The sequence below is a fragment of the Elephantulus edwardii genome, unplaced genomic scaffold (assembly GCF_000299155.1).
Source record: "Elephantulus edwardii isolate Elephantulus edwardi_28Jun2011 unplaced genomic scaffold, EleEdw1.0 scaffold00068, whole genome shotgun sequence".
Taxonomy (NCBI): Eukaryota; Metazoa; Chordata; class Mammalia; order Macroscelidea; family Macroscelididae; genus Elephantulus; species Elephantulus edwardii.
In genome coordinates, this window is record NW_006399818.1 from 8,933,392 (window position 1) to 8,954,754 (window position 21,363).

A 21,363-nucleotide genomic window follows, 5' to 3' on the forward strand; every position below is an offset into this window, starting at 1 on the left:
ACCACCACCACCACCTCCACCACCATCACCACCACAGTGATCCCTAACGCTGATGGTTGCTGTTTGACGGCTATCTTAAAGGTTGATAGTTTGAAGTCATCAGCCACTCCATGGAATAAAAAAAAAAAGTAGCAGTTTGCTCCTATTATGATCAAAAACAGCCTTGGAAACCTTGCAAGGCAGTTATGCTTTACCCCTCCTGGGTCTCTATGAGTCAGAAATCAACTCTATGGCAATAGGTACTACTCTTGCATCCTCTGGGTGCCTGAAAGTGGACTAGTACCTTTTATTCTATCCCATCATATAATACTACATTTGATTTAGTATAATAGTCAAGAATGACAATTTCAAGGACTTCCACTTGGCCTTTCATGTTACAATAGATATTAATTGCACAAGCCAAGGAATGAAAAACAATGGTAATTGTCTGTCAGATGCAGGCATACCCATTTCAATTTTCTATGTGAGAACTAAATAAATCCATGTGGGAACTAACTATGAGCCCAGTGGAGCCATAATGAAATTGACCTGAACTTAGACTTCACTTTTTTCTTGACCGTCTTAAGTCTCACTAACACAGGATAGTGATATAAGTCCCTGGATGTCAGCACCAACTTGCCCCTTTATCCAAGGATTCTCAAAACATTGTGCTATCCCTTTTATTTGGTCTATGAGTACACAAATAAATGATCATGGGTTCTTTTGGGGAAGAACTGATAGTGGAGAGAATCACTATTATATTCCCTTGGGTAGTGTTTTAGGGTTCTTTGTCATATAGAGTAAATGTATTATACCATATCCACTTCTTTAAGCCTTTTGATCTCTTTATGTCATGACCATTTTGCTATATCTGCTTTTAGAAAAAGCACAGGATATATATTTCTATTGACCCCAAGTCTTAGATATTCTCCTTCTCTCCAGACTTCAAGTCTCCATTGATATTAGGACCTAGGTTTAGTGCACAATAGCTACCTAGTCTTAGAATGATACCTTCTTTGGAGTTCTATTATTTTTAAAAGGTGTTTGATTTGGAATAATTTTAGATTTACAGAAAAGTCATGAAGATACTATATACATTTTTGCCCAGTTTTATATAATGTTAACATTATACCCTCAGAAAAACCCCTCAAACACATGGCTGTTGAGTTGGAAGTGACTCCTAGCTGACCCTCCAGTGGTTTTCTGAGGCAGTAAATAACACAAGAGGAGAATAGTCTTCTCCTGAAGAGCAGCTGGTGGGTTTGAACCAACAGAAGGGCACGTCTTTTGGGTTAAGAGAACAACTTCACATGGCCTACACCACCAGAGCTCCCTTACTATTCATGAAACTCCATAACTGATTAAATTTTATTAATTTTTCATACTGATGTTCTTTTCTGTTGCAGAATCCCATTCAAGATCTCATATTATATTTAGTTGATATGTCTCCTTAGTCATCTTTGACTTGTCAGTTTTTCAGTGTGTCCTTATTTTTCGTGACTTGACAATGCTGAGCAATACTGTCCAGGTGTTCATATTGCATTTAGTAGTTATGTCTCCTTAGCCATCTTTGACTGGTCACAGAGTTTCCTTGTTTTTTATGACCCGCACAATGCTAAGGAATATTGTTCAGGTGCTTTGCTGAATGCTTCTCCATCTGGCTAAGGGCTTTATTTTTAATGGAGGTGATAAAAGGGAATACTATAAAAGCAAAATATCTTTCTCAATGCATAATATGAGGGGTACATGCTAGCAACATGACTTTTTACTAGTGACGCTAATCTTAATTGCTTGAGTAAATAGTGTTTGATAGTGTTAAGCTGCTGTTGTTGCTATGCACCATTAAATTGGAACTAAGTGATCCCCCAGAAGCTTTTAAGAGGCAATAAAATCCACTGGGGAGATTGTCCATCTTTTCCCCACAAAGCAACTGGTAGATTCGAACCAAGCACACTTGGGTTGGCAGCACAACTCCTTACCACAAGTTATCTCGAATACCTTGTACTTTCCCCTCTTTCAATCTCTTTTCTTTAGAAGCAAGTCATTAATTTTAGCTCACATATAAGGAGAGAATTTTGCCATTTTTATAACTAAGTTCTGCACCTGATCACATTTCTATCTGCCTGCCAACTATAGGATATGAGGCACTGGTTAAATGATTACAAGGAAACTTCGAGAATATTACAGTTTCCTTTAAATTGATAGCTGATTGCCTGGATATTATAAGTTTTCTCTTTTTAAAGCATTCAATGGTAGACAACTCCCTAGAGAAATTACTACTTCTCCTGACTTCTCAAACCTCAGACATAATACGTGTTCTTATGCATATACTTCTAGCTATGTCCCATCCCAGTTCACCACAGGTGGGATTAGTAAAAATCACAATGGTGTCGGAGGCCAGGAGTTACTAATACTAATTTATCATCATGGATATGGTGGCTATTGACAGCCAGCTAGTGAGCAATCCAACTCCGGAATTCCATCCTTAGAATCTGCTTCTCAGGAGTATTACCTCTTAAGGACTCCCCATCTTGAGGTTTGTTCTCAAGAAGCAAGACACAGAGCTCTCTGGTTTATCAGCCCTCAACCTTCCCTGTCCCAATTATCATCTATCCTCTCTTCTTCTAACAGGGAGCAGGTCTAGCAGGTTTTCTTAGACAAGATAGATTTTGTATCTTTTTCTCAACTTCTAAATATTTTGACAACAGGTAGATCTTGGAAATTCCTTTCAAAGCTTGGTGCAAGGGCCATAGCATTAATACCTAGATAAGGAAAGAATAAAATATATTTTTGGACATATAATATATTGCCTGTTAACATATAGAAATAATCTTTTGTTCTCACATGTTGTATCAGTTACAGTTTTTAGTTGCAACTAACAGAATCTACCATGGTTTAAGGAGAATGGAATTTAGTGAAGCATTTTAGGAAGCTCTCCAACTTTGAGAGGACCAGATATGAGTACTCTGTATCTGTGATAAAGCCATCACATAGAACATTGCAACATACCACTAGGCAGCTTTAGAGAAAACATATCTACCACCACTGCTTACTAAATAAGAAGGCATTTATTATCTTTATGCCACAGCAGTGATAGAGGAACTAGCTTCCTCAACCATTACACTTGCTTTAACAATTCACCAGCACACTCCTTCCACTATGAGTTGCATCCTTCTGTATCCAAATTTCATGCAAACACTTCTTGCTCACACATTTGCATTTGTCCTAAATGGCCTAAATATAATAATTCACTGATGATAGTCTTCAGAATAATTTCTTGACCATTAAAATTCTCAACTTACTAATGAGGAAATTGAGGACTAAGGAGTTAAAGTAAGCCAAAATCATGTAATTAAGTAAGTGGAAAAGTCAATATTCAAACTCAGGCTTACTGACTTTTGGATTGGACATAGATTGAAGAAAAAGTAAGATATTCAGAATGACTCCAATTCCCCCACCCTACCCTTTCCTGAAAACTATAGGACCAGGACTCTCATCTTTTGAGATAGGAAACATTTTAGCAATTTGTTCCATCAAAGGGAACTCATTTGGATCTGCTAAATTGAAGATTCCTATTATGTATCTCGGAGATGCTCAGTAAGTCAGGATATGAAGGCTGAGAACTGTCAGCATATGTGTGATTTTTTTTGTTGTTTTTGTTTCACATTTTCCTTCATTCACATTGTGTTTCATACAATCATTCCCATGCCTGTTACCCAAACAATTTTCAGAGTTAACAGCATCAATAGGGAACTCTGATGGCCTAGTGGTGAGAAATTTTGCTGCAATTCCAAAGGCACGTGGTTCAAATCCACCAGTTTCATAAAATTATAATTTTATAAAATTAATCACTATGTCCACTATTACCCTATCTTCTCAGGTTACTGCTGTATCTTTCCCATTTTCTTTACCCTCTCCCTCTACCCATCAAATTGTGGGACGCAGTGATTTCTCTGCCCATCCTCACCTCTCTGCTTTCATCCCTTCCACCTTTGGACACCCAAATACATTTTACTAGTTTTCCTTCTATTTTTACAATAATGGTCTTGTGTAGTATTTGTCCTTAGCCCAGAACCTGGAAGGAGTTGACTACAGAGTATAGTTAGAAAGCACAAGAGCCTCCAAACTGAGCCCTCAAATACTCTAGTTCACATGCTGAGGAAATAAGGAATCAGTAAATGGGACAAAACTTAAGTGGCTGGACACGATTGTGAAAACAGAAGAATAACTGAGCAAGATGTGTAACATGTTCAAAAGGGGAAGGAGAAGGAGACAAGGAGGGGCATAAAAAGGAGGAGGGGGGAAAATCACCTGGATAGCAGAGACTAGTGGGTGGAAGGAGGTGGAGCAATGGAAAAAGTTCAATGGAGGCTTGAAAAGACGCGGTGATAATAGGCATTGAGCAATGGTAATTAATGACATAAAATTGAACGTACGTGAATGATTTATAAAACATAAAATGCATAAAAAACCAATACTTTTGAATGATTATATACGAACCAATAAAAATATATTTTAAAAAATCAAACTGAAGTGGCTGGAAGAATTAAGACCAATTAAGAGTGATTCTCTAGGGAAAAATAAAGGGATGAAAGAAGAGTGAGTGGTCAACTGTGTCAAGTGCTGATGACTCGGGGCGTGTTGAGGGCGTTTAGATGAGGACTGGAAATGACATTTGCATTCAGCCACGTGGAGGACCCAGTTGACCTTGAGAGCAGAGGACAGCTGAGGGGAGACTTGATTGGAATGAATCCAAGAACAAAATCGGAAAACAGGGACGGAAGGCAATGATTTCAGACAGCTTTCTCAAAAAGTATTACTGTTTAAAAAGGAATATGAGGAACGAGGAGAATAGCTAGAGGAGAAAATGTTTACACTTTTATCCTTATTTCAGTATGGGAGGAATTGTATTGTAGTCTTTTTGCAGACTTATAAGAAGTCATTTAGTAGAGGAGAAAATGGATTGATGATGAAGAAAGCATTTGAGTAGTTTCTGGAATAATTTTCCTGCATAGATGAGAAAGACTGGGATCTAGCGCCCAGAGAAAGAGTTTTGTCTGGGCTAAAAACGTTGTTGTTGGGTTGTGTGCTGTTGAGGTGAAACTGACCCATAACTGACCTTCTGGTGGATTTTCAGAGGCAGTTTAATAGCACAGGAGAAGATTGCCATGTTTTCCCATGTGCCTTTGGGATGGTCATACAACTTCTTGCCACTAGGCCACAGAGCTCCCTGGGAAACTTGAGGGAGAAAGATGGGCAATCTCACATGTGACTTACAGTCTGAAAACCTGCCGGAGGGTCAGTTATGAGTTGGTTCTGACTCAACAGCAATGAGCTTTCTCTTGAGAGGGAAAAAAGGCTGGTGATCTACTTTTGAAAATCAGTCAAGTGACTAACTTACAGATAGCAACACAATCTTTTTTTTTTTCTTTTTCTATTATTAATTTTAATAGACATTTACAGAGGTTTTGGATTTCCATTCATTCATTGCCGCACTTTTCTCCCTGCCCACCCCTCCCCACCAGCTCGCTCCCCCCTCCGAAGAGAAAAAGAAAAAAAAATATTCCTTCATTAGTATAAAATTTCCACATCCCTTCCCCCACCCCACCCCGAGTACACTTCTCTATGCAACCTTAATTCTCTATTCCTGTGCTAACCATAATACTCAATCATATATAGCCTCTAATCTGTTCTTTCCCTCATCTGTTTCAATACAATATACATAATTTATCCAGTTTTTTTCTGTCATACCCCAACCCTGATGTCAGAACCATTCTACAACAGTGGCACCATGCGGTATTTGTCCCTTTGTGACTGAGATATTTCACTTAGCATAATGTCCTCCAGGGTCACCCATTTTGAATAATATTGCATGAGTTCCTTGTTTTTCAATGCAGCATAGTATTCCATTGTGTGGATATACTATAGCTTCTCTATCCATTCATTTGTTGATGGGTCCTTAGGTTGCTTCCAACTCTTTGCTATAGCAACACAATCTTATATAGTGCAACGCTGGAGGATGAGAGCATCTATGCAAAGACCTTTTTAAAAAAAATTTTCTGAATTTTATTATTATTAATTTAAATGAAAATTTACAGAGACTTTGGATTTCCATTCATTCATTCTTGCACAGAATTTTCTCCCAGCCCCCACCCCACTTCACTTTTCTCTTTGTAAAGTAAAAGAAAAATTCTTTCATTGTTATACAATCCCTCCCCCAAGTTCACTCCACCATGCAGCCTTTGTTCTGTACTCTTGTCATGACAATAATAATCATTTATCGCTTTTAAACAGTTCTCTCCCTCATCTGTTTCAATGCAGTATACATAATTTATCCGTTTTTTTTTTTTCAGTCTCCCCCAACCCTGATGTCAGTCCCGTTTTACAACAGCAGGACTATGTAGTATTTGTCCTGCAAAGACCTTTTTTAAAGAAGCACAGACAGTGACTATCCACATGGGCTTTACCTATGAGCTGCATAGGAATCAGACTGGCTAAATCTTTGGGAAGAGTGAATACCTTTTCAATCCATATTCAGAATAGATTGTCTGGGAGGCTGGGCTCTATGAAGAAAAATGTGACATCAGGATTGGAGGAAGACTCATCAACAATCTGAGTTATACAGATAACACAATAATAAGATTGGCACAGGATAGAGCAGGGTTTAGGGCTGTTGTACATCGGGTTGCTATGTGTCACAAACAACTTGATAGCACATAAAAACAACATGGGGGAGGGGGGAATCACCGGAGAAGCTCCATATCAACAGTCAAAATCAGGCCAGGTGCTGACTGTGGAATAGACCATCAATTACTCATGTGCAATTTCAAGTTGAAGTTGAAGAAAATAAGTCCAAAAGAGCCAAAATATTACTTTAAGTCTATCCCACCTGAATTTAAAATCATCTCCAGAACAGAGTTGAGACACTGAATACTAAGGATCGAAGAAGAGATGAATTGTGGGATGACATCCAAGATTTCATCCATAAAGAGAGCAAAAGGTCGTTACAAAGACAGAGGAAAACAAAAAGACCAAAATGGATGTCACAAGAGACTGCAAATTACACTGAGGCATTGAGAAGCCTAAACAAAAGGAAGTAAGAGAGATGAACAGAAGATTTCAGTGGGCAACTTGAGAAGACAAAGCAAAGTATTATAATGGAATGTGCAGAGAGCTGGATTTGGAGAATAAAAAAGGAATTATACACTCAGCGTTTCTCACTGAAAGTACTGAAAAACAAATTCAAGCCTCAAGTTGCAATACTGAGTGATGCAATGAGAAAAATTTTGACTGGTTCAAGAAGCATCAATAGAAGATAGAGGGAACACATGGAGTAAGTATACAAAAACCCGAATTAATAGACCCTGAAACATTTCAGGAAGTAACATAGGATAAAGAGCCCATGATGATGAAGGAAGAGCTCTGAGCTGCATTGAGGGCATTGGGGGGGGAAAAAAATCAGGCTCCAGGAATTGATGGGATACTATTTGACATGTTCCAAATATAGATGCAGCCATGGATATACTCAGCAGTCTATGATAGGGAATTTGGAAGACAGCTATTTTGCCAGCTGACTGGAAGAGACCCATTTTTGTTCTTACTCCCAAGAAAGGTTATCCAGTAGAATGTGGAAAGTATTGAAAAATATTATTAATATTAAATGCAAGAAAAATATTGCTGAAGATCATAAAAAAATGTCTAAACCAGTACACTGACAGAGAACTGCCAGAAATTCAAGGTGAGTTCAGAAAAGACCATAGCACCAGAGATATCAGTGCTGATGTCAGATAAATCTTAGCTGAAGGCAGAGAATATCAGAAGAATGTCTATTTGCATTTTATTGACTATGCAAAGACATTTGACTGTGTGGATCATAACAAACTATGGCTAACCTTGAGTTGACTGAGAATTTCAGAATAATTAGGCTTATATGAAATCTATACTGAGGCCAAGGAGCTGTTGTCTGAATGGAGCAAGGGAACACTGAATAATTTAAAAAGAGGAAAGGTGTAAGTCAGGGTTGTATCTTTCCTCCATAGCTGTTCAATCTCTAAGCTGAGAAAATTATTAGAGAAGTTGAACTTTATGAAAAAAGTGTAGCATCAGGACTTGAGGAACATTTATAAATAACCTGTGTTATGCAGATGACACAAACTTGCATGCTGAAAGTGAGGAGAACTTGAGGCACTCACTGCATAGGGTCATGGACTGCAGCCTCCAATGTGGGTTGCATTTCAACATCAGGAAGACAAAATTCCTCCCCACTGGGCCAATAGACAACATCACAAAAGATGGAGAAAAGATGGAATTGTCAAAGATTTCATCTTGCCTGAATTTACAGTCTACACCCTTGGTACTAGAAGTAAGGATTTTGGGAGATGTATATAATTGGGGAAATTTGCTGCCAGGGATCTCTCCAAAGACCTGAAAACAATAATATCAGTTTAAAGACTAGTTGTGCTTGATTCAAGCCGGTCTTTCCTATCACCTACTATGCATTTGAGAGCTGGACAATGAATAAGAATGTCAGAAGAAGATTCAAAGCATTTGAGTTGTACCATTGAAGAATAGTACCCCACTGGCGAATAATATCCTATGGACTGTCAAAAGAACAAACAAGTATGTCTTTGAGAAAGTGCAATCAGAGTGTTGCTAGCAGGCAAAGATGATGATCCTTCATCTCACGTATTTTCAACATGTTATTAGGAGATGCTATTTCTTGGGAAGAGACAGCATGCTTGACAAAGTGGAGTCAGTGAAAGAGAGGAAGACCCCCAATGAGATGGATTGATACTGTGTCTACAACAATGGACTCATTTGTGTTGGGGATGATAAAGAATGCACAGTGATAGGATTGGGATCAGATCTGTTATTAATAGGGTCATTATGAGGTATGCTCAAATAGAAAACAGTAACAATGAAAACAAAGGTGGAAGATGAGAAGGTTGTGTAGGACTTGGTGTTTAATTCTGCTATATATAAAATGATATCTGCATTTCATTGACTATGTAAAAGCATTTGACCGTGTGGATCACAACAAACTGTGGCTAACTCTGAGAAGAATGGGAATCCCAGTACACTTGATTCTGCTTGTGTGAAAGCTATTCCTGGACCAGGAGGTAGTAGTCAGAACAGGTCAAGGATACACTACATGGGTTAAAATCAGAAAGAGTGCATGCCAGGAATGTGTACTATTTCCATACCTATTCAATCTATATGCAGAACAGATCATATGGGCGGATGGGTTCTATGAGGAGGAATGTGGCATCAGGATTGGAGAAGACTCATCAACAACCTGCATTATGCATATGACACAATCTTGCTTGCTGAAACTGAGGAGGACCTGAAGGCCTTGCTGTGGAAAGTCAAGGACTGCCTTCACTATGGATTGAAGCTCAACATCAAGAAAACAAAGATTCTCACCACTGGAATAATTGGCAACATCATGACAGAGAGGGAAGAGATTGAGATTGTTAACAGCTTCAGTTTGCTTGGCTCCACAATCAACACTCTTGGTACCAGTAGCCAGGCAATTAAAAGACAAATTGCATTGGGAAAATCTGCTGTCAGGGACATCTCCAGAGTACTGAAGAGCAATGATGTTGGTCAATCTTGAGACCAAGGTGTACCTGATCTAAGCCATGGTCTTTACAGTTACATACTATGCATCAGAAAGCTGAACAATGACTAACTAGGGATGATAGGACAATTGATGCCTTTGAGCTGTGGTACTGGAGAAGAGTATTGAATATATCATGGACTGCTAGGAGAACAAACAGGTTCTACCTAGAGAGGGTCAAACAGGCTGCTCCTTGGAGGCAAGAATTCCGAAGATCTGTCTGACATACTTTGGACATGTTGCAAGGAGGGACCCGTCCTTGGAGAGGAACATCATGCTTGGGAGAACAGTGCAAGAGAGGAAGATCCTCAATAAGACGAATTGACTAAGTGACTGGGGTAATGGGGGTAGGTGTGTCTGAGACGATAAGATTGGCTTAGGATAGAGCAGGGTTTAGAGCTAGGAGTTGCAGGTGGCTTGACAGCACATAATACCACCACCACCACCACAACATGCATGAAATAGCTATGAAAACTAAAATTCACAGGAGGAGTTTGCCCATCTTTCTCCCACAAAGTAGCTGGTATATTCGAACCACATGTCTTCGGGTTATCTGTGGAGCTACCCAGAGACTACAGATCAGATGCCAATTCAACAACACTTTACAACAATGCATTTACCTATTATTTTAATGAGACTTTTGCAGAGAGACAGAAGAATTTTATAGTGAATTAATTTTTTATTGCATATATTTTTAGATAGATCAAATGGTATGAAAAGTTAAGTAGATGGGTTATACAATGTAGAAAAAGTATCAATAACTTTTCACCAGGAAACTCAGTATACTATATATTTATTACACCAGTTTATATATAAAATTTGAATACACTTTTCCAAACCAGAGTCTTCCAATACCCCTCAATCCCCACGTATCAAATTATACAACCCTATGATTAATCCCAGCCTCCCTTACTCCCACCCCCCTGCACATCCTCACCCCTCTGTTATATTGTTAAAGATACAAACATTGGATTAGAAGTTACCTCAAATTACTTAGTTTCCCCCAATATAAAATGAGCATGAAAATAACATATGAGGTTATTATGATATTTAAATATTTAATGACCAAAGGAGCAACCTAATGTCTAGGAGGGGAAAAAACTCAATAATTTTAACCATTATGATTTACTTAAATAATAGTAATTGCTTTAAAATATGCAGGTAGTATCTTCGGTTATTTTTTCCTTCTATGGTATACTTTTAAAAAGTATTTTAAAATTTGCCTACTCTAGTTTTTCTTCTCGGTTCATCCTCTCTCTAATATAGAAAAATTGATGGGACCAGTGAGGAAGAGGATACCCTTGAGCTGAATGAAGAAGGAAGGCCAGTTCCGGTGTCCAGGTCGAGTCACCCCCTCTGCGACTGCCACTGCTGTGGTGTCCCCAAACGTTACATCATCGCCATCATGAGCGGGCTGGGGTTCTGCATTTCCTTTGGGATTCGGTGCAATCTTGGAGTTGCCATCGTGGAAATGGTCAACAACAGCACTGTGTATGTTGATGGAAAACCAAAAATCCAGGTTGGTGCCAATCTGGGGTGGAAACTCCACAATTGGGTAAAGAAATACTTTGCCAGGTGAAATGAAGCCCTGCGATTCTTTCACTAAGGTGACACAAATGTAGTTTCCAGGTGCCAGGACCTATGCAAGGTGGCTGGGGCTGGAATGATGAACAGAATAGAGGACTGGTGGAGGTTTCATATAAGTGACCGTTTGGGTTGTAAATGTGCAGGGTGTTTGAGGTCATGGAGAAGGGAGCCTGGCCCAGATAATGGCATTGTGAAACACTTTCCAGAGAAACTGATGGCTGGACATGAAATATCAGGAGGAATTTGCCAGATAAACAGAGTTTTGATAGTGTGAAAGAAATAAATGGTTTGAAAAAGATGGAATAACAAGTGTGAAGGCATATAGCAGATTGAGAGATTGAGACAGAAAAACAGAGAACCCAGGCAGGAAGGAGAAGGAAATAGTGGGAGGGGAGGGAGGAAAGTGGGAGGGGAGGGGGGAAAGGAAAAGAGAGTGAGAGAATCGTATATTTTAGGAACTGTGTCACGTTTCTTGTTTGTCATGGACTTCTTTGGCAATCCAGCGCAGAATCTGAATCTTTGTCAACATGATTTTTAAACTTGGTAACATAAAACACATAAGATTATAAAGGAAACTATATTAAAATGTTGGGTTGTTATGTGCTGTCAAGTAGGAACTGACTCGAAGCTGACCCTCCACAGAGACTGTAAATTGCACAGGAGGAGATTGCCCATCTTTCTCCTCACTGACAGTAGGTGGAATGCACCTTTGGGTTGACGGTGCAATTCCTAACCCATCAGGCCACCAGAGCTCCCAAGATTAAAATACAGATACCAAGACAGTTAAAAACCCCAAACTGGGCAGGATATTTGATGACAAAATAAAGTATTAGCTAGAAGAATACAGCAGTGGGTCTAAACAGCCACTGCAATTTTGAAGTTCAAACTGTAAATGAGAGTTTGAAATATTGAAACAACCAGAATATGATATAAATATCTTTATGATCGCTATGGGTGACACAGTCAAGAATACTCAGAGTACTCCAGGTAGGTTGCTTATGGTCACTATTGAAGAAAAAGCTACATTATGGTTATTAGTGAAAATAATGATGTCAGAATTTCTCCACCCAAGTTCATAAACTTCTTTCTAGGATTCCCTCCGTAATCTTCACGTTGCAAATCGTTAGTAAGAAAGGCTCCAGATTTATCCTCCAGGTTCACCTCTAGTAGGTGAGCAGCAAGAGATGGAGTCACATCATTAGAGATCTGGGAAGTCATGTAGGGAGGAAGTCACGTAGGATGGGTTTGAACAGAGACGTGGTCGGTACTGCAGAATGACCACTGCCCAAGGGGAGAAGTCTGGATCAAAGTGAGATGAGAGTGGAGGCAGCAATCAAAAGTGGAAACCGTCATAGTTTGAGCAAGCATACTTCTGAATCAGTGGAAAGAGAAAATCGGGTTTGTTTCTTAAATGATAGCAGTCCTGCTGGTGCCATCCAGCTGCTTCCAACTCACAGTGACATCAGTGGAGCTCAAGGTAGAGCTGAGCTCCATAGTCACTTTGGTGGAAGTAGATTACCTTTCTTCTGAGGTGCTTTTGATGAGTGTTAACCACCAAGAGTTTCAGTCGTCAGCCAAGTGGGTTAAATGTTTGTGTCACTCAGGGACTTTTCTTCAACTATAAGCCTAGAGACAAGAGAAAGACCCTCAACCAGGTGGACTGACACAGTGACTGCAGCAATGGGCTCAGGTATGTCAGAGATGGTGAGGATGGCCCAGGACAGGACAGGATTCAGGTCTGTTGTTCTTAGGGTTGCTATGAGCCACACTTGGCTTGATGGCACCTAACCACAATGAACTATTAAGGCTATGAGAGATAAAGGAAACGAAAATGCTTGCCAAGTGTAGACCGAATAAATACATGCCTTATTCAATCACACACACAGAGAATAGAATGTCTCATGTGGAAATCCAGAGAGATGAAACCGAAACCCAATTCCACCGTAGAGTAGAATTCGCCCAAGAAATTCTAGAGCAGGGTTTCTGAGACTGTAAATTTTTATGAGTGCAGATTACTTAATCTTTCTTGCAAGATGGGTTCCAACCCACCACCTTTCATTTAGCAATTTAATACTTAACCCACTGGGATGCTAGGGTTCCTTATGCAGAGAGATACCTTTATTCTCTGGACCTCATATGTATTTGGAGAAATATCCAGAGCATAGTTTCCCAAACTTGTGTTCAGGAAGACTGTGCTACATGGTGCTACATGAAATGGCCAGTACTTGGTCACAAAGGCTAAATGAGGGTCTTCTCTGTGACTCTCCAAAGCCTTACCTACCTGTGCTAAGCCTGGCGGCTCTCCTAGAGGGAGAGTGGAATGCAGGTATTCCTGGACTAACCTACCCTAAGACACTGTACTCCAGGCTTACTTTATGAATATTATAACCTGCAACAGTCTCCTGCCAAGGGCTAGTTTAGGAAAATTGGTTTCAATGCATTAAAAAAAGAGTTCTTTAGTTTGCACTAATTTTTTTTCCTCTCTCTCTCTTTCTTCTACATTCTTCTACAACAGGAGAATAGCTCCATGGAGATTTTTCATGAATCAATCATCTGTTTGATGCTACAGCTGAGTCCATCCTACAAGAATAAACCTAGTTTTTGTGTGTTTGGAGAGGGAGGGTATGCATACATTTTTAAAAAGAACAAAATAATGTATTTTAGCTAGTTTTCAGATGTGTATCACATGTATTCTTTCGGCCCTTTGTGAGCCAGGTCAACTAATTAAAACTTGTCTGCTGAGACCCAGATCGGAAGGAGATGCTGTTTTCCATTTGTTTGTTGCCTGAAAAGACAGGCTTGGGTCAATAGAGTCAGCTTTGAGGCATGTGGCCAAGACATTGTGATAAACCAAAGGAACAATGCTAGTGTGTACCATCTAGTGTCTATGGTTTTGCCTTGTGGAGTTTTAGAAAAACTGATTAAGATCTAAAATATGCTTTGCATCATTTTCTCTGGCCTCAATATAAGGGGTTTGGTAGCATTTCAGAAGCTCTAACATAGCTTCAATTTATAGACCATCTTTTGTTCAAATACAGCATGGCTCAGAAAACAACTGAGCATGTTCAAACAGTAAGAAATGTATTAGGAAAGCCTAGAGATGGCAAAATATTTTCTGTATTTCTTTTATATAATATATAAAAAATAATATTTATTATACCTTTTATATCTTTTATAGTTTTTTCTAAAGTAGTAATATTTTAAAATATTTTAAAATTCCTTCTTTAAAAAAGTAGTTTGTCACAAGCTTTTACATACTAAAAGGAAGAAAAATGCCCTCCCCCCCAAAAAAGTAGTTTGTTATTTGATTTGTCATCAAATCATAGGAACCTCTATATACAACAGAACAAAACATGTTTGTACAATGTGTGCCCAGAACATGGGGTACAGCCCTGCATGGAACAGAAATCCAGGCTGTGCTCCATCATGGAGAGGGAAAGGAACTTTTTTTTTATTTTATTTTTTTATTATTGAAGCATTTATTGAATTAAATGGTACTAGCAACATGGCTACTACCTTCAAGTCATTGCAATCACCAAAGGAGGTATAGACAGGCATTGTTCACCTTGACTTTGCCTGTTTTCTTCTCCAAGTCCTTGGTATAAACAAAAGAAAATAAGTCATAGGCAGAGGACATACTACCCAGGTCCCTAAGCCAGGTACACAGCAGAGGAAACCTCACCCTTGTTAACCTGCTGAAGAATGAGGAGGTGGGTCTTGAGTAGGTAGTTAGAAGCCTCAGTCCATTCCTGGGAGGGAGCAAAGCTGTAAGTCAAGTCCTTTGGTAGCTTGAGTCTTCTTCACCTGTTTCTTCAGCATTCCACATAAATGAGTCAGGTGTCTATTTTTTTAACGTGTTTTAGATACAAACTATAAGACTTTGCTCTCTCAAGGTCTACAGGTATTAAGTGTCTCCTGGAGTCTTCTCATGGTGGCTGAAACAAGGCAGCTGCAAACAGTACTTGTGATCCTGTGATCCTGTGTCCATCTTCTGTCCCGTGTTACTTGCTTGGTGAACCAGGAGGGTAAACTCCTGAATCCAGCATTGCTCTCCTCTGCGCTGTCTCCTTGGCAACACTGTGGTTTAGCCGCCTCAGCCTCTCCTGAGCATTCTGCAGAATGTTGTTGACCAAGACAACTCGGCGCCGGGCATTAAAGTAACTTCTTCACGTAGGGGTCAAGATCCAGGGCCACTTTCTGATCCTCATTGATACGACACAGTTCTGTGGCTAGGTTGTCAATCTGTTCCCGGAGTTCTACCTGACTCTCCCTGACTGCGTGGACCTGAGAGTTGAGCTGTTGCACAGCCGATTGCAGAAACTCAAGAAGCCCCTCGGCGAACAGGTCACGACCTGCAGGCCCTGCTACCGGCATCCCGGCTCCAGACACAGCGGCGGAACCAGTCCCTGCCATCATGAACTACCCGGACGCCTGGAACCTGCCGCCAGAAATGAACTTTTATACAATTCCACTCAAACCTCACCTAGGCAGCTAGGTTCCAGGTTGTTATGTGAAATCAGCATTATGACAAAAAGGAACATGGCTGCCTCATATGACTACCAAATATAGTGGATGACTGCATTGTTACATAGCTGTCACATTAGCTCATTACTTAGTGCCATTGAGAATCTTGGTCCAGTCAAGTTGACACATAACCATAATTATGAAAGCCAGGATTACTCTTGCTTCATTTCTCAACATTTGCTACTGCCATACACATGTCCTTGTTGTTGTTGTTGTTATGTGCCGTCGAGTCGTTTACGACTCATAGCGACCCTATGCACAAAATAGCTTTTTCACTACTGTTGTAAATGCAAAATGCCAGATAATGAGATAGTCGTTAAGTGAGGGTAGGTGTAGTTTCATCGGATGGGAGAGGCTATGCGGGGTTGGGCTGGACTACAGAGGAACTAGATAATCCTTGTTAAGATCTCTAGCTTGTTTGTAACCACATGGTTTCCGCATCAATCTACTTCTCCTTGTCCCTCCACAGACTACTTGTCTTTCTCACGCATTCTTACTACTCTCCAAAGCGTTATTTCTTGGAGTCTTTGCCCTGTGGAAAGCTAATTGAGTTGGCCCTGATTCCAGGGGACCAAATTCAAGAGCTTACTGCGGAAGGAAGAGAGAGTGAGTACGATCATGGAGCCTGATTGCCTGAGCCCAGTCTATGGCCTGGTTATGTCAATTTAGATGTCTAGTCAGCTGGGGTGATAATCAAGGAAGATCTCTATGGATAAACGAGACATCTGAGTCCAAGGCAGAGACAGGAAGTGTGAACTGGAGGATAGTATTTAACATTTCTAACAGTATTTTTTAGAACTATTTAGATTCTTTATTGTGAGCTGAAAAAGGTTAATGTGTGGAAGAGAGAAATCTTTTTTTAAAAAAAATTTTTTTAATTGATTTTCATATAGAGAAATATCTTTTCTATTCTTCTTGTTAGGTGGTGTTGAATTGAGTATGACTCATAGCAGCCCTATGAACAACAGATCTAAACCCTATGCTATCCTGTGCCATCCTCCATCAATTCTCACATACCTGAGCCCATTGGTGAAGCCACCAGTGTCAATTCATCTGGTGAAGGTCTTCCTCTCATTCGCTGATCCTTCATCTTCCCAAGCGTGATGTCCTTTCCCAAGGAATACAACAACGTGCCCAAAGTATGTGAGATGAGTCTTCACCATCCTTGCCTCCAGGGCACACTCCGGCTGCACTTTCTGCACATGTTTGTTCTTTTTGTAGTCCATAGGAGATTCAATACTCTTCTCTAACACCATAACTCAAAGGCATCAATTTTTCTTCTGTCATCCTTACTCATTGTCCAGATCACAGATGCATAGCAAATGATTGATAAGAGTATGTCCTGAATCAGGCACCCCTTAATTGTCAAACTGACATTATTTGGACAGGTTCTTGACAGCAGACTTTCCCAATGAAACACATCTTTTGATTTCTTGATTGCTAGTACCAAGGATATTGATTGTGGGTCCAAGTAAGATGAAATAATTGATAAGATCAATCTTTTCTCCATTTATCATGTTGTTGCCTATTGGGCCAGTGGTGAAGATTTTTGTCTTCTCGATGTTAAGGTGTAATCATATTGAAGGCTATAGTACTTGATGTTCTACAGCCAACATTTCAAATCCTCTTCACTTTCAGCAAGCAAGGTTGTGTTATCTACATAACACAAGGAGTGGATGAATGTTCCTCCAATCCTGATGCTACATTCCTATTCATAAAGTCCAGCTTCTCTAATGATCTGCTCAGCATAAGATTGAATTTGGAGAAAGTTATGGAGAAAGGCTACAGTGCTGATGCACATCTTTCTTGATTTTTTTTTATTTATTTTTTTTTAATTTTATTATTTTCGCGTGCATGTACAGTCAAATCAGATCTGACTGGTACAGGAGGAGATTGTCCCTCCTTCCCCGGCAGAGCATCTGGTGGATTCGAACCGTTTGCCCCTGGGATTGTGGTTGCAGGTACTTGCCACTAGGCCACCAGAGCTCCCCTATCTTTCTTGATTTTAAACCATGTAGTTAGTGCTCTCTTGCTCTGTTCTCACAATGTCTTCTTAGTCTAGGTATAGGTTTTGTATGAGCATATTGAGTGTTCTGGAATATCCATTCTTCTCAATGTTATCTACAACTTTTTTATGATTCATACAGTCAAATGCCTTGGCATAATAATAAAAAAAACCCACCACACAAAACACCAACAAACCCCAAACCCATGTAAATAAACATTCTTTTGCTTTCCTCAGCTTTCAGCCAGTAGAAGCCTGTCTACTAAAAGATGACTCTCCTTGTTGTTGAAGTATGGACGGCATGGTTTCTAGCATTACAGTGACATGAAAACCACCACCACCACCACCACCACCATCACTACCACCACCACAGTACAAAAATGTAGGAATAGGTGCCTTCTCCAAATGTTTGTTGAATAAAGGAACGAAAGGATGACCCAGTAGGTAAAATACTCACTGAAAACTGGTGGTAAAGTTATGTATATCTCGTTTCTTATTTCCAGATAGCACAGTTTAACTGGGATCCGGAGACAGTGGGCCTTATCCATGGATCTTTTTTCTGGGGTTATATTGTGACACAGATTCCAGGCGGTTTCATTTCAAACAAGTTTGCTGCTAACAGGTAAGATAAGTAGATACAACATGACTACTGCACTGTTGCCTATGATCTGTACATTTGCAAAATTTGTATAAGTCAGTTCTCAACTTGGAGATGTAGACTGAAGGATGGACAACATGTAGGTAGATTAGATTCACAGATACTGATCCTCAATGATCTTGTTTTTGAAAATATGATTATATTGACATTCCCACCCTTCCCCAATCTAATATGTTTTGCTATATGTTTAAGACCAAGAGACATTTGCTTGAATAGAACAAGGGATACTGCATGGTTTAAAATCAGGTGGGGGTTTTTTAGGGTCAATATTGTGTGTTTCCATCATTTACATAATGAGCAAATAATCTGAGAAGTTGAACTCTATAAAGAAGAACATAGCATCAGGGATGGAGACACACTCATTGATAAGCTATAATGTATGTTGTTGTTATGTGCTATCAAGTTGCCTGTGACTCATAGTGACCCTATGTACAACAGCCCTAAACCTGCTCTATCCTGTGACAATCTTATTGTTTCCAACACACCTATCCCCATTACCCCAGTGACTGAATCAATCCATCTCATCGAGGGTCTTCCTCTACTGTGCTGTCCCTCCACCCTCCCAAGCATGACGTCCCTCTCCAAGGACTGATCTTGCTTTGCAACATGTCCAAAATACGTCACACAGAACTTCAGAATCCTTGCCTCCAAGGAGCAGCCGGGATTCACCCTCTTCAAGATGAACGTATTTGTTCTCCTAGCAGTCCATACTATATTCAGTGCTCTTCTCCAGCACCACAGCTCAAAGGCATCAACTCTCCTTCCATCACATAATAATAGCATTTTGCTTACTGAAAGTGAAAAAGATGTGAAGAACTTACTGATGAAAATCAAAGACTATAGTTTTCAATATGGATTACCCCTTAACATAAAGAAAGCCAAAATCCTTACAACTTGTTTAACAGGTAATATCACGTTGTGGTTGTGTATTGTAGAGTCAGAATTGAGCCATACCTGACCCTGCTGCGCGTTTTCAGAGGCAGGTAATCACACGGGGTGAGATTGCCCATTGGGATTAGAGTGCAGCTTCTTGCCACTAGTCTACCAGAGCTCCCTAGTAATATAGAGCATAGTTTTAAAAAGTGGACATTGTGTTACATTGAACAAATCTGCTGCAAAAGATCTGTTTAAAGTGTTCAATAGCAAAGACGTTCCTTGAGCACTAAGGTGTGCTTGACATCAGTCACCTCACCTATATGCAAGAACAAAGAATAAGGAAACCGAATGAAGAACTGTTGCATTAGAATAACTGTGTTGATGAAGAATGTTAACTATACCTTGGACAACCAGAAGAATGCACAGATCTTTCTTAGAAAAAGTACAGCCTTGGAAGGGAGGGAAAAACTCTGGTAGTCTAGCCCACAGGGAGTTATGCTGCTAACTCCAATGTCAGGCCACTCTGGCAGCTGGAATCCACCAGCAGCTCCAGGAAAAAGATGGAAAACCTCCTCCAATGCAATTTACAGTCTTGGAAACCCAAGGGAGGGTTAGGAATCACTTGATTCTGACTCAACAGCAATGAGGGAGACCAAGAAAGAAGGGAGGATGGAAAGACACTGTCTCACGTGTTTTGAACACGTTATCAGAATGGGCTAGTCCCCAGAGAAGGCCATTGTGACTGGTAAAGTAGAGGTTGTGCAAAAGAGGAGATCCTTTAAAAAGATGGTGGCAACAGTGAGTTCAAACCTGGCAACCCATGTTTGGATTGGCTGGCACTGGACCAGCCATGTTTTACTCTGTTGTGCATGGAATCACTGAGTCAGAACTGACCCGATGGAACCCAGCAAATGATAACACTCATTATGTATGAGATTATGTAATAAAAAGGTTAACATAGTCTGAGTCAGGTGACTTCTTAGCTCCTGGCTCCTAATTAACTCACTGGATAACCTCTGTCAAATCACTTCTCTGGGCCTAAATTTTGTTAGCTGTGAAACGAAATACTGGCGTAAGTTGTGTTTCTCTTTGACCAGGGTTTTTTTTGTGATCTCAAGTCACAGACTTATGCCAAACAATACCATGGAAATTTCATAGTAGTAGATAGTAGAGACTCACATCCAGATTGCAGAATGTGTCTTTAACATTCCTAAAGTTCTAGTGCAGGGTTTGTGTAACTAGAGATGTCCAAGAACAAAAAGGAGTTCCTCAAAAAGTAAAAAGTTAGAGGATTTTAAGAAGAAAATAATGAGCATTTGAGGGAGATGTGGTACAGTGTAATATATCAGAAGCACAGTGTGCTAAACATCTCCTGTGGTGAGGACTTCTGTTGTCGAGCACAACCTATAGCAACACCATGAACAATAGATCTGAACTCTGTCCTATCCTGTGCCGTCCTCACACTTCCCGACACATCACAGCCCTTTGTGGCAGTGACTGTGTTAATCCATCTGGTTGAGGGTCTTCCTTTCTTTAGCTGACCCTCCACCCTTCCCAACAATAATCCCTCTTGGCCACATGCCCAATGTATGTGAGGCAAAGTCTCATCATCTTTGCCTCCAAAGAGCACTCTGGCTGCACCTTCTCCAAGACATATTTGTTCTTTGGCTATCTATGGGATGTTCAGTGCTCTTTTCCAACACTCCAGCTCAAAGTCATCAATTGTTCTTCTGTCATCCTTATTTATTGTCCAGCTTTCAGATGTGTAGTAAGTGATCAGGAAGACCACGGCCTGAATCAGATGCACTCTAGCCTCCAAACTGACATCATTATGCCTCTTAGAGAAGTTCCTAATTGCAGAATTTCTCAGTGTAATATGTATTATTTCCTTACCATTGGCACCAACAATGTTAATTGTGGATCCAAGTAAGATGAAGTTATTGACCACTTCAATCTTTTCTCCATCTATCATGATGTTGCTTATTGGTCCAGTGGTAAGAATCTTTGTTTTCGAGCTCAGGTCCCAGCCACGGGCGCGCACCGACCCCGCCATACCGGAGGCGGAGTAGCAGCAGCAGCAACAACTGGAACGGCGGGCGGGCGCTGGCAAGGCCC

The 21,363-nt window shown here is 40.2% G+C and overlaps 1 protein-coding gene and 1 pseudogene across 2 annotated transcripts in view; one reads left to right on the plus strand and one right to left on the minus strand.

Annotated features, from left to right (window-relative positions):
• SLC17A8 (solute carrier family 17 (vesicular glutamate transporter), member 8) overlaps positions 1-21,363 on the plus strand; it is a 76,896-nt gene that overhangs the window by 13,240 nt on the left and 42,293 nt on the right. The window contains exons 2-3 of the mRNA XM_006888519.1: positions 10,865-11,117; positions 18,218-18,336. Coding sequence (XP_006888581.1) covers positions 10,865-11,117; positions 18,218-18,336 — 372 coding nt within the window. The remainder of the gene's footprint in view (positions 1-10,864; positions 11,118-18,217; positions 18,337-21,363) is intronic.
• Positions 15,187-15,598, minus strand: LOC102843802 (annotated as a pseudogene). The gene has a single exon (XR_438906.1). The product of XR_438906.1 is annotated as an SNAP-associated protein pseudogene (transcript).